The sequence below is a fragment of the Zosterops lateralis genome (assembly GCF_965231275.1).
Source record: "Zosterops lateralis genome assembly, chromosome: 3".
Lineage (NCBI taxonomy): Eukaryota > Metazoa > Chordata > Aves > Passeriformes > Zosteropidae > Zosterops > Zosterops lateralis.
The window spans coordinates 99,185,945-99,200,072 of NC_139764.1; the positions used below are offsets into that span (position 1 = coordinate 99,185,945).

Here is a 14,128-nt window from a genome sequence, read left to right on the forward strand (position 1 = left end):
ATCTTTCTCTTTTGTTTGCTTTTATTTTCCCCAGTATATCTTACTACTTTTAGTTAATGTTGAATTTTTGTTAGATATAGCTGGTTGGCATTTCTCCAAAGCCATATTTTGGAGCATCTTTTTGATGCCTGAAGTTTTAGCTTTCATATTATCCAGATTCTGTACTGTACTAGTATATAACTCTGAACTTCATATAAAGTGTTAGCAAGTTCTCCTCACAGCTTAGTTAGACAGAACATTCCTTTTCCAGCCCAAGAACCAAGGACATCATTGCTGCTTCAGGCCCAAAAAGTATAAACAACAACAAATTGAGGAAAGCAATCTGGGAGGATGGGACTTCATAATCTGTAATTGGACAATTGACCCCAATATGGAAATGGACCAAAACTTATAAAAGTGTGAAAACTCATTGTCCATCTTGGGTGTAGCATGGCCAGGCTCTTGTACTGCCCAAGGTGTATCTTTCAAAGGCCATTTAATAAACATCTACTTTATTCCTTTAACTCTGTCTAGCCTCTGTTCTAGGTAGCCTCTCAAGCCACCATTTTCACTAAGGATACACCTGCTAAAAAATGTCTTTTTAGTTAAATAAAAGGAGGTTTTTTCACTCTTTGAAAGCAAACCCGACTCTCTTCCCTGCTCTGTTTCAAAATAGCTACCCTGAAATCCCCTTGATTCCTCCAAGCCCCCTATCTCAGCTCAGTGCCTGCAGCTGGGGAAGGGAAGGATGTCAAATATTTTCCTTTTTTTTTTTTTTTTATTTAGGCATCATTAGCAGTGAGAATGGTCTTGCAGGCTATGCCTGAGGGCTGGATATCATCTATCATTGTTTGGTTAGCTGGTGTCATTGTCCCCAAACTCTCCATCTTCTCCACAGCAGTGGTTCTAATGCTGCAGAATTTACTCAGGTGCCATTGGCTGATTCTTGTTACTGCTCGAGTTTGACTAATTCTTCTGATATTTAATCTGGGCTCCTTTCTCCCAGGGCTGTGATTATTCTGTAGAGAATTTTTCTGTGATTTACCTTCATCAATCAAATAAATGCATCATAGGAAATTTCTAAAATCTAATGACAGACCAGCCCAACCGTGCTACTTCTGTGATTTTAATTATATTAACAACACAGTGCCTGGTGCTAATTTTTGTCACTTTTCTTCCCTTTTTCTAAGAATACTCTCTCTGATTTCCCAGTTCCCATCAGGAACCTTCCCCTATTCTACAGGCCAGAACTCAGTGAGTTTTATTAAAAATTATGTATTACAATATTATATTCAGTGAACATGACGTGGGGCTTTCCTCATGCAACCCAACCTTCTCAGAAAAAGACATTGTGCAGACATGCTTTCCTTGATCTTCAATATTGTGTAAACAAACTAATTTTTTTAAGCCTTGCCAACTTTACACAGTGTCTGAAAAAAATAGGACTGGCTGCTTCTCCCTTGGTTTTGTTTAAAAAAAAAGGACAAAGGGAGGAGATGAGGAAAATCCACTCATGATTTTCTTTTCCTGTCTGCAATTACAAGCTGCATTACTGCCCAAACTGCTCCCACCCAAATTAACCCAATATCCTAATTTACTTGAAATATTTCTGTGCTTTTCTTACTGCTTTGGGAATATTTGCCCTTTACAGTAATAAGCTGTCCTCCCTGAGCTGGAGAACATCATGGGAGCTCCCCAAAGAACTGCCACATTTCTGGTCCCAACTAATTTATTACTCATTATCAACAATTCATGAATGTTTGGGGGTAGTTTGTGTTTCTTTTGCTTCTTTTCAGTAGGTTGTAGCCATACCATCCATGGCAAACTGTCCTCTGCTGGTGTGGGTCAATGATGGTGGGCACAGTGGGTAGCAATGGGTGCGGCAGGTGCCAGCATCCCCTGGCTCCTTGCTGTGACTCCAGCAGCTGGAAATATCCTGCCACTGTGATCTACAAATGTCTCTTCACCACACATTTGTACTCCAAATGTAAAATGGTATTCAGGTTAATGTACTGATGCTCCATGTCAGTGACTAAATGATTTTCCCCTGTAAATCAGGAATATAATCCTGAATAAAGTGACTTCAGTAGATGGGAGCAATCTAGGCACCTGTAAGTGAATTTATTCTGTTTTAGCCTTTGCAGCTGACTCCATGAAATGAACGTGCCAGCCTGGAAATATTTGTCTCACATAGCCATTTGCAGGATTGGAGTATTTGTAATTATATCCTTCTTTGGCAAGGTGGGGGGTAGGTGGTTATTTATAATGGGTTTTCATCCCAGATGTGGAATCAGGTTTTCAAGACCACACAGTTCCTGAGTATGTGTTTATGGATAAACTTACACAGTGAGGTGGCTTGAGGTGTCTTTACCAATTCATTCCACCTTTTGAAGGACGTTCAATGAGCATATGTGAAATGTTAGACTTTTTGAAGCTGAAATATGGGTGGTACACAGAGTGGTCCTTCCCCTTCACCCACTGTTTTTAATAAACTTCTGAAAAGGATTGAACTTGAAAGTAAGTTGCAAATAAGCAATGTTTCTTATATAAATAAAAGCAGAATTAGTCACTGAAAGTGAAACATTTAAAAAGACCATTTATTTATTTAGAGTGGTCTTTTCTTCACTTGTCAGGTTTCGTTTTTCTTTCTGTTTCCCCGAAGGCAGCAGCAGAAGCAGTTTCAGCCCCTCTTGACATGAGCCTTTCACATCTCAAACCCTGCAGGGTTAGAATTTTTTGCAGCATTATTGATTAAGGTTTTGCCTTTGTCTCACTGCTTCTATTGTTAGATTTTTCAAGAGGTGAAGATACTCCCTTTTGCATTTCAGCCTTTATCAAAAGGTGTTACTTTTGGCCCCGCGTCTGCAGCCTGGGAAAATGCCACAGGTGCTGCAGTGGCTGCTATGTGGGTGTCGGCTTTTGCCGCAGGGCAGGAAAGAAGTTCACATGAGTTTACCAGGCAGGACCAGATATCTATAGCAACGTATTTGTATATCCTGTGCCTTGTCTGTTGCAACGCTCGTTGCTTAGGATACTGACATTATAACATGTAACAAAATCTGCTCTTCAGTCTGGAGTTCATTATCTGTCCCAGCCCATGTAACTGCGCATTTCCCCCGCAACCAGCTCAGATCAGAACCCTCGGCAAAGCATGGTCCAGAGGGTGTTGTTATAATCCTGGTTTGCAGCCCGTTGCTGCATCATCATTTTTCACCTAAACATTTGTGACTAGCTGAGCTGTCTGGGAACCCATCTCCCTCCTGCATCTCGGCCCACGGGAGGCTTCCTAAACACATCTGTGTGTTGGCTGAGTTGGTGTGAGCTGGTGCTACTGGTGCATGGAAAGTATTCTCAAGGGTGTGTTCCTGAACTGTGGCAACACAGATCTTTAGTGGCTGAGGCTTGTGTTTGGACTACCTGTGGGGAGTTTCTTGTGGGGTTTTGTTTGTTTGTTTTGGTTTGTTGTTTGTTTGCGGGGGGTTTGTTTGGGGTTTTGTTTGTGTTTTTTGTTTGTGTTTTTAGTTTTTTTAATATAAGGATCAAACTTTTAAAAATAGAGCTTCAGTGAGAGATCTGATGCTTTAGGTGTTTTAATAAAAAAAATCTTCCACACCTGGTGAAATGGCTCTTGCAATTCAGACCAACCCAGAGCAGTATTTGATGCCTGGGTTATGCTGTTCACTTTCTTTGGGCTTCTGCAGTCCTGGAGGCATGTGCTAAAGCTTCATGACTGTAACAGATTTGACACACTTATTCTGCTTTATAAGTGAGCACTGCAAGAGAAATGGTGCTGCACTTCTCCCCCGCAAAGCAGATAGCTCAGATAATATGAAGAGTATTTGTTCTGTTTCTCTGTGCACTGTCTTTCTCAGCTGGAGAGCACCTCTGTCCTGCAGACAGGCATTTCATCAATTTTCCTCTTTTTATTAGCACTAAATTAGTATCCAAGGGGGTTTGCACAAGGAAATACATCTCTAAGGAGTTATTCCTCCTTTTGCAGCCATAACTGATTCTCTGAGAGGGTCCCATCACAAGCTTGTTTCAAGGCGGTTTTGCTTTCACAAGCTTTGCAGTAAAAGGCTGGTTTGGTGTCTGGCTCTCTGGGTTACATGGTCAAAGCACGCTTCTACCAGCTGTAACTGGTGGTTGACAGAGAGTTCTTGTGAAAGTGAGATGCACTGAGCTTCGTTAGGAGTATTTCAAATACTTCAGTGCGTGGATGCTGACAGCCAGTCCATCTGTTGGTAAAAACACAGAATTGCTACTTTAGCTGTTTCAGACTTTGCTGCAGTTACTCACACCTCATAACCCAATGTTGTGGTTTAAACCCAGCCCTCAGTGGGACCAGGAAGAGAACTGGGGAGGGGGGGGGGGGGGGGAAGATAAATCTGTGGGTTGTGATAAGAATAGTTTAATAACTGAAATAAAAGAAAATATTATAATAATAATGATGATAAAAATTGTAATGAAAATGGAGATAATAAAAAGAGAGAAAGAGGTAACATCCAAGAGAAACAAGAGATGCACAGTACAAATGCTCATCATCTGTGTGTCCCTGAGTGTCCTGTGTGTCCCTGAGTGATGATCAGCCCCCTGCCCCAACAATCCCCCCCAATTTATATTCTGAGCATGATAGCATGGAATATCCCTTTGTTCTGTTCAGGTCACCTGTCCTGGCTGTGCTCCCTCCAAATTTCTTGTGCACCTCCTCATTGGCAGAGCATGGGAAACGGAAAAGTCTTTGACTCGAGTGAGCACAGCTCAGCAGCAACTAAAACTTCAGTGTGTTATCAACATTATTCTCATTTTCTCATTCAAAACACAGCCCTGTTCCAGCTACTAAAACGAAAATGAACACTGGCCCAGCTGAAACCAGGACACCAGTGTGTGTCTTAGCTTTATTAAAAGATCTTTTTGCTCATTTCTAGGCTTGTGCCATGAGATTATTGCTGATTTTTTATAAGCCTACAAGGACAGAGGTTACATTCAGGTGGGAGTTCTCTGGCAGCACAGTTTTGAGCCTGGCTAGAATTAATTAGAATTAGAACAGGCAGAAGCACCACATAATATTAAAAAAAATGTTGGTGTGAAACTGTAACAAAAGTGCACCTGCATTTCCCCCTGTTTAAGCCTTATGTGGCCCAGCGTCTTTCATGAGCAGTGATTGACTTGCTAAGCCCTCAGCTCTGCATTTAGACTACCAAGCTGTTTCTTGTCTGATCACCTCAAGGGCATTCCTGCAATTGTTTTTCTTACTGCTATGATAGTGCTAGATGCTCTGAGGGCTTTTGCTCATCAAGGTAAGCAGGGACAGACCTTGCTGCAGTGTATGTAGCATTGCTTCCATGGGTTTCACCCTGGCGTGATGGGAAATGAGGGAAAGGCAGGCTGTGCTGGAGTTAGGTCTCTGCTAACTACCCAGGGCAGTGTTGGGTGCAGGGATGTCTCTCCTGCCTTGCCTTCTGCACCCACTGCAACAAGTGATTTAACTGGCATCTCGTAAAAAAAAAAAGCAACAAAACACAGCCCTAACCACAGGACTGACCAGAGCATCCCAGCCTTTCTTTCTCCCTGTGATTTCCATTAGCAGCCATCCTCTGAGTGGTCTTGTGGCTAAATCAGCTTCTGAGCCTCTGGAAAGTGATTTGATGAAAGCATTTTATAGCAATCGAATGAAATGTCAGTTGGATGCCAGCAGCAGGGGTTGCTGTCATGATTAATGAGATATTTAGGCATTTCATTTTGAAGGAGCTACCTGCAACACAATTTACATCAAAGCTATTTTTTTCAGATGGGCTTTAATAAATTAATGTTAATGTTGCTTATTTAATTATTCACATCAAATTGGTTACAACTGCAGGATTGCATTTGGGCTGAACATGTTAAAAAGCCTTTCAGAAAGCTCATATGCAAAACAAGGTTGTGTTCAGAGCATTGCACATCTGATATAAAGTGATGTGGAAGAGGAGGAGGGTTGAAAAGGCTTATAATATTTTGAATGCAAAGATTGCTTGAATATAAAGCTTTTGAAGCTGATATTTAATGAGCATCTCTTCAAATAACAGGATGTATCTATGACTAGGACAAGTAGTGAAATCTAGTAAGTGGAATTATTACCTTACCTCTCTGTTGTCTAGGGGTCTACATTTTTAAGGGAACAAGAATAATAAAGATATTATAGAAGGAGGGAGAAATTATATTAAACCTTTTAAAACATCTTTTGAGTTGAAAGTTTTGCAATCCTTAACCCTGCAAGTCAATAAAGCTGAGGTAATTTCTGCTTAAAGCCCAGCTTCTGTGTTAAGTGGGCTTTACTGTTCCTCCTGCCCCTCTCCCAGGGAATTCTGAGGCAGTGGTTGATCAGGTAGGGGCTGCTATTTGACCCAGACACTAGTTCTTACAAAGCACTTGGGAATCATGAAGTGAAGGGGCTCACTGCAGGCTGGAAACTGCAGGCCCCTCCTAACCCAAGGACAGGAACATACTCTTACAATTTCTGCTCTTTAAAAATAAGGACCACATCTGATCCATTATTTGCTCCAAGCTGCTCTTTTCTGCAATTTGACTTCAACAGACTAAAATATTGTGTTTTCTGCCCTGGGCACTGCAAGGATGACTATCTGGAGCAGAGGAGATTCAAGATGGAAAGCCAGTGGCAGTAGCTGAGAGTTAGTACTTTGACTGGAGGGCAGCCTGGTGCTCTCCTAAGGGTGATGCTGGCAGGGACCAGGAGCTGTAGCATCCCTTCATATTGGGAGCAGGCAGAGGTACGTCAGGTGTGTCGAGAAAACTCTGCAATATAATGGACAAAAATAAAGCTTTGGAGTTGAAATATTGGCAACTTTTCTGGAAAACAGGAGTGCCAATGATAACACAGTTGTCTGTTAAGCCCGATGCACGGAACTAACGAGCAGCTGGCTGGGTTTTGTCTCTGAGCATTAAGCCACAGAGCAGGATGTGGATTTTTTACATTGCTGAGGCAGTGCACAGACTAAGTAGAATACAAATAAAACAAGCTTACATTCTGCTGTAGAGCAACTCATTTTTTGCTGACCTTTAGCATTTTAAAATTTTTTTGGGTTCTTATGCATGCTTGGAATTTTTACTCTCTGGGAAGTGCTTAGCTCCTGTTTTTCCTGGTCTCTGCATGCTTTGCAGCTCAGCTCTTGCAGTTTCCAGGTAGTCTGCAGTGTTGGCCTATTACTCACCTGTCTTCTGCATTAGCTCTGAGCAAACCCAACAGGCACCACAGTCTGTGCAGAGAAATATCATCTATGCAAACCATAGTCACAAGGGTTTCGATGTGACTTTGTGTACACCTGCAAATAAACCTCTTGAATTTGGGGAAAGACATGCAGCTCAGCCTCTAGCTTGGCAGCACAGTTTGATATTGCTAGGTAGCCATGGAAGACTGCAAGGGATAAAAGCCACAAATCATCAAGGTTTTTTTTTTTTCCTGTTGTTGCCTAAGTGCAGATTGACCATCTTTCATTTTGCTGAAGGAGCTCTCCTATTGCTGGGCAGTCTCACTTTGTGTGGCGCAACATGGGCATTGTCAAGAGAGAGGACAGACCCAGCTCTCTCCTGATATCCTGATGAAATCCTGAATTTAAATGTGCTTTGGCCCTTGTGGGGGAATATTGAACCTACTGAATAAGCTTCTCTAAAAGTATAAATCCCAGTAAACCTGAAAAGAGTTGCTTTGCCAAACATTTGGCCTTAAAAAGCCTTATTCTCTGATTCTCTGGGAGGGCTAGAAAGGATGAAATCCCTTGTGCTGGTGCTGCTGTCGCAGTGATCCATCTGCTCATGCTGCCTCCACGGCTGCGAAAAAGAGAGAGAAGTCTTTTGGGGTGCTGCTGTTGAGCATAGGCTGTGCTGAGCTTACCCTTGCTGCAGCCTCTTGTGACCCTCGAGTGCCACAAAGAGCACCAACCAAGCCCACCACACAGGGGGAAGCCCCTACTGCTGTGGGGCAAGGGATGCAGGGAGGGAGGAGAAGCTGTGTAAGCCAAAGGGTTTCAAAGAGCATCTGGACAATGCAAACGTGACTGGCACAGAGCCACCTGCCCTTCCTGCCTCTTGTTCAGCTGCATTTACTTTCACTTTTGAATAGATGAATTTTTCTTTTCATCACTGCTGCTGTCTCTGCCCGCTCCATCATCTCAGCAGATCAGCCTGTGTAGGAATCCAGAGCTGGGCATCACAAGCCTTGTGATGGAGGAGTGGGATTGCAGCAGAGAACTAAAATACTGAGCTTTATTATTTCCCATATAATAAGGATTAATAATAAGAATTAATATTTCCCAAATACTTCCTCCCAAACTACCTTCCCTTCACCAGCATATTAGTCACTGGGAGAGCCCAGAGGAGAGGAAAGGAAGCCAAATTAAATGAGGTCTTTTCCTGGTGATTTATAGCATCCTTTTTCTTCTCTTTCCCCCTTGCCCCAGGGGGACCCTCTGTTTATCACAGGGTTCTACCTCTCCCCAGCCCCTCTCTGCCCAATGTAGCTGGAGCTCAGGCAGATTTTCTCTTGCTTTGCAGCTGCTGAACCCGGACCCAGAAGAGGATGGGGAAGCAGAACAGCAAGCTGCGCCCCGAGGTGCTCCAGGACCTGCGCGAGAACACCGAGTTCACAGACCATGAGCTGCAGGAGTGGTACAAGGGCTTCCTAAAAGATTGCCCCACGGGCCATTTGACTGTAGAAGAGTTTAAAAAAATATATGCAAATTTTTTTCCCTATGGTGACGCGTCGAAGTTTGCGGAGCACGTCTTCCGCACCTTTGACACAAACGGCGACGGGACGATTGACTTTAGGGAATTCATCATCGCCCTGAGCGTCACCTCCCGGGGCAAGCTGGAACAGAAGCTGAAGTGGGCATTCAGTATGTACGACCTGGATGGCAACGGGTACATCAGCCGTGGGGAAATGCTAGAAATAGTGCAGGTGAGGCATTGGACATCTCATTTGTGTTGCTGTAACCTCTTCACCATGAGACAGCTGGAGATGAGGGATGTGCTGAGCTGGGCCACTCCTGCCTCAGGGAGGTTCCTGAGCCCACGGTCCCCAAAGGGACTCATGGTGGGACCTACAAGATGCAGATGAGGAAAGGGCCTGAGATATGAGCAAGGCACTTGTGCAGCTGGCCTGCAGCCAAAATTCTGCAGCTCTCCCTGGGGGTTTCTTACTGTGATGTTCATGAGATCAAAAAACCCTAAATGCAAATTCTATTGACCTGATTAACCTCAGAATTAATGCTTTGAATCTTCAAATCTGAGTCAATGTGAACTCTGGATGAAAGACTGTAGCATGCCTATGTCTCCCAAAGGCAGAGGACACGTAGACCACAGGCTGTAGCGGGGCCAGGCAGCGCAGTCCCCTGTGCCCCTACCTCACATGCTGGCAAGGGTTTGGTCTGGGCAGTGGCTGCTTGTCACCCACTGTGCAGCTGAGATGTGTGTCTTGTGCAGTGCAAGACAGTCATGCATCAGCCAGTGCCCTGACACTTGGCCCTCATGGCTGAGGTGGGATAATTTAGGTGGAAGGCTAGGCCTGCAGACACTCTAAAGCAGTCTTGTCATTATTCATGTTCTTGTAAGTCTGACGATGCATTTCCTTACCCATCCACAAAGAAAATCAACCCCCATTGCTGTATATTTATATTTACCATAATCCATGCAGCACCCCACAGGCATACCTGTAACTGGGTGGAGGGTGAGAGCCAGACAAAGAGAAGATGTGGAAGAGAGGGTTGCACACCATTGTCTCCTGTATTTTAGCTCAGTCTTGCTGATACATTGATCCAGACTGACTTTCAGTTGAACTGACCCAACACTTCTTTTGACTATGAATGAATACAGGAAAGAAAAATAAAATAGCTGCAGTCAGACATTCTCATTCATTTCAGTTTATGAAGTCCTGCAGCTGCCTGCCAGGGTCAAGTGCCTTTTTTTGTTGCTACAGGCTTAAATTCTTTTTCTCTGTCCCCTGCTTTATCATTTGGATTGTGTTTTTCTTATATCTCTTATTCTTAATTTTTTTTAATACTCAGGCAATTTACAAAATGGTTTCATCAGTAATGAAAATGCCAGAGGATGAATCCACTCCTGAGAAGCGAACAGACAAGATCTTCAGACAGATGGACACAAACAATGATGGTAGGATTCCCACTGGTACCCCTTCCTAAGCTTTAGAAATAGAGGTTTTCTAGCCCAGCCTTGGTAGAATTTGGAGGGAGGGGAGAGAGGGTAAGGATGTCCCCACTGGTGCCTCTGGTCTCTGCCTGGCCTCATTGAGCATCTTTGGTCCATGATAAATAGAGTGAATAAATGAGCAGAGAACAGAGGGTGAATTCTCCTGCTGGGGGGCTGGTCTGGGAGCAGTCCTTCGCTGACATTTCATGGGTGAATCCCCTTCTGCAAAGGCTCCTCTGAAATTCCCCTGTCCATAGTCTTTGGGTTATTTTCTCTGGGCATAGCACAAACTTAGCACAGGGTTTTGGCATGTATACATACATGGTCACACACCTTTGTTGCACTGTGAGCATCAGGGGGATGTAGCACCTCCCAAGCCAGGTTGTGGAGCTCCTTGATAAATTAACTGACAGTGTACCCATCACAACCTCTCCATCTGTGCTGGCTCATTTCCTTAGGTTTGAAAAACACAAGCAAGAAATGATCAATTTCCTCTTCTCATCAGCCTGATGACATGTTTCCTTTATTCCCAGTTGAGGTGGAGCTTTTCCCTGGGAATTACCCTGTCAGAGTCTGAGATGGCAACTGCCTACATCAAAGTCAGGAGCTGTGTCCTACTAATGTGCTCAGTGGGAGCAAAGACTTGATTCTAGCACTGAGATATGGAGACCTGAAAAAATGCCATCTTATGTACAGAAAGGGTTTTATTTAAGAGAATTTTATGGCTGCATTTTGGTGTCTGCTGCTGCAGTCCCTAGGGCAAATTCCTGGCCTTGCTGAAGTCCTCAAGTATTTTACCTTTGGCTTCATCAAAACTAGCACTTCATCCTCTGGCTTGACATGTGTAGGGCCCTAAAATAACATGATTAAAATATTTTTGGTCTGCAGGAAGTAGCAGTGCATGCAGATGTGTAACAGAGTAGTGGTCCCTACTGCTATACTGCTAAATCTGCTATATAAATATATATATGCATCTTCTATCTTTTGCACTTTTTTGCTGAAATAAAATAATCCTATTCCCAGTAAAATATCATCCCTGAAAGCCATGCAGTGCCAAGGAATAACACCTACATGTGTGTGTCTGGTGGCTGAAGATGTTTCTTCCCCATCTGACTGCTGGGCATTGCAAATAGATTTTGATTTGGACTTTGCTTTTAAGTAATACAAGACAAGGGGCAAATTAATAAATATTCTGATAATTAGGAGACATCTGGTTTTGTTAAAAACACTTTAGGAAGATTTGCTTAAAAGCCAGAAATTTGTGTGCCACAGGTTTTTGAGCTTCTGTAATTTTGACAAGAGGAAGGCTTGCTCATTCATGGAAACACAGAACTAGTCACTGGGAGTGTCCCTAAGTGCCCCATCTACACATCTTTTAAATGCTCTGGGCATTCTGTTCCAGTGCTTGACAACCCTTTTGGGGAAGAAATTTTTCCCAATATCCAATCTAAACCTTCCTTGGTGCAACTTGAGGCCATTTCCTCTTGCCCTATTTCTTGTTACTTGGGGGAGGAGTTCTCCCTGTTGTTCAGCCTGTTTTGGGTGGTGGCCAGCAGGGTCATTCTTCTTCCATCCCCACAGCTGGCTGGTAATGTCCTGGGGCTGGTGTAAACTGGCACAGTGAGCTGGTGCCTCTCTCTCTTTGGGTGCCTGTGGCCAAAAGTGACAGCAGGCACCTCCCAAGTGCAAGATGTTTGTGTGTGGGTCCTGTCTTGAGCACAGCAGTTTGGGGTAAGGATAGCCCTGGGGTGTTGTGTGAGGGTAGGGTAGGTGAATGCACGAGCTAAATGGGAGATTACTAAACATGATGTCTGGGATGGAGCAAATGCTTGTCTTCTCCTTTTCATAGAGAAAAGGGGCCTTTGAAGGTCATCTAGCCCAACATCCCTGCAATGAGCAGGGACATCTTGAACTAGATCAGGTTGCTCAAACCCTGGGCCAGCCATGTAGGTGCCAGAGAAGCCATGACTGCTCAGCCCTATGTGTCACAAGAAACAAGAAGACAAAGTGGGGGTATTTGGAATATTTAGGTTTAAAGTGTTGTAGTAATACAAGCATCATGTCAAAGCATACATGTGTTCAGGTACCATACCTTGTGTTCATGTGTTACGTTATTTGTACAGTCTGGTTCTGAGCAAAAAGCTGCCAAATGGTAATAGAACAGTTGTTTTTAGATTTGAGACTGTCTTTTTAAATAAAAAAATAGCAATTATTATGCTGGATTGTTTTGCAGAAGAAAAATGCATTTGGGCTTAAAGGCTTGAGTGGGATTTAGCTTCTGTGCATTGCACTAAATTCCCCTCAATGCCTTTGCAATAGATTAAATAGATATTATGTTGTCTCGGTGAGGAGGGATTCTTTGCTACCGCAGTGGTGGCAGGAGCAACTGACTTTTAAAAAATGATTTTCATTATGGTTTTCCTCCCTCTCAGGTAAACTGTCGCTGGAAGAGTTCATCAAAGGTGCCAAGAGCGATCCCTCCATCGTGCGGTTGTTACAGTGCGACCCCAGCAGCGCGAGTCAATTCTGATAAAAGCGGACAGTGTGCTCAGAGAATCTCGGCTTGTGTCCTTCAAGCTTTGCTCGCAAACGGATGCCTTCTCAACCATCCCTCCACACTCCGCGGATAAGATCCCGTTGCCAGATCGTGTGTGTGTGTGTGTGTCCGAGCGAACCAGCCCTCGCTCCCCCCACTAACACCAGTGCAGTTCTCCTGCGGCAGCTCCGTTTCTGCTTCCCTGTAATGTTACGATTCACTCTGCACATTTTAAACATTAATCGAAAGGTTTGTTTACATGCAGCTACAAGAGAGTCCAATGGCTGGTGAGATACCACTTCACTTAGTCCATGAGAAAGGTGATGTTCCCATAGTTCCCGAGAAGATGCTAGGTAGGACTTTTACCCAAAATAGCAGATGGTAGATAATTTATTTTGCTTCAGAAATTACTATGTTGAAAAAAAAAAAAAAAAAAAAGAAAAAACAAGTGGACTGAATGAAGTAGAAAGTTTAAAAAAAAAAAAAAAAAAAAAGAGAAAAAGAAAAAGAAAAAGAAAAAATGAAAAAAAAAAAAAAAAGCAGCTTTCCTGGGCATGGTTCCAATTTTCTTTTTGAGGAAAATTGCTTGCACTTATCTAATGGTCTTTACTTTCTTTTAATATATATATAAATTATATATATATGGTGAAGTAAAATTTTAAATATTTAGGTCATCTATTTAAGGCATAAAATAGAATTCAAGCTTTGTTTCTTCTAGTCGTCTGTGATTTATTCAAATCTTGGAGATTGTTTTTTTGTGATATTTATGCATTAGCAAATTGCTGTTCCAAAAGAAATGCATGACTAGCAGTTTGTGGATATTTCACTCTGTTTAATTCCTGAATGCAAATATTTGTTCATTTTTACTGTCAGTCATTCCAGCATTACTGTATTAACAAAAGACCTGAAAGGAGTTCATCCTCATTTTGTATTTCTCAGTGGAGTCCTACTTTCTGGTGGTTGCTGCGTTAAATGGCTTTTGAGTGCCCTGAGGTGACGTGACTGGCACTGCTGTTCTCAACTTGGCTACACCTCCTCCCTTTTGCTGTCAATATGTTAATAGTCTTGTGCATTCCAGTGTTATTTAATATCTGCCTAATGCCAAGAAATATTAATTGAAATAAAAGACTACTTTTCTTGTCACTGCCTGTTTTGGTCTAAGCCATGCACCAAGTTCCTAGTATAAGGTATTTGGGGAAGGGCAAGGATGGCTCCCTGCATGTCTCCCAGTCTTGTCTGAGACATGTTGCTTTTTAAGTACATAGGGGTTTTGGGAGCTGGCTGTTGTGGCTGGGTTAACACAGTAGTGTTGGTGCCTGTGGGATCCAGCTGCATCCCAGCTGCATCCAGGGTAAAGATTGGAGGAAGGAATTTCTGCTGGATGCAGAGCAGCACAAGGCAATGAAGGAAAAGCTG

At 43.1% G+C, this 14,128-nt stretch overlaps 1 protein-coding gene across 2 annotated transcripts in view; it reads left to right on the forward strand.

Moving 5' to 3' along the window:
- Positions 1 to 13,855, forward strand: part of HPCAL1 (hippocalcin like 1) — a 64,236-nt gene extending 50,381 nt beyond the window's left edge. For both annotated transcript variants that reach the window (XM_083858233.1, XM_083858234.1), the window contains exons 3-5: positions 8,527 to 8,929; positions 10,035 to 10,140; positions 12,609 to 13,855. In XM_083858233.1, the coding sequence (XP_083714359.1) occupies positions 8,552 to 8,929; positions 10,035 to 10,140; positions 12,609 to 12,706 (582 nt within the window). In that variant the 5' untranslated portion in view covers positions 8,527 to 8,551 and the 3' untranslated portion in view covers positions 12,707 to 13,855. The remainder of the gene's footprint in view (positions 1 to 8,526; positions 8,930 to 10,034; positions 10,141 to 12,608) is intronic.
- Positions 13,856 to 14,128: the final 273 nt, after the last annotated feature.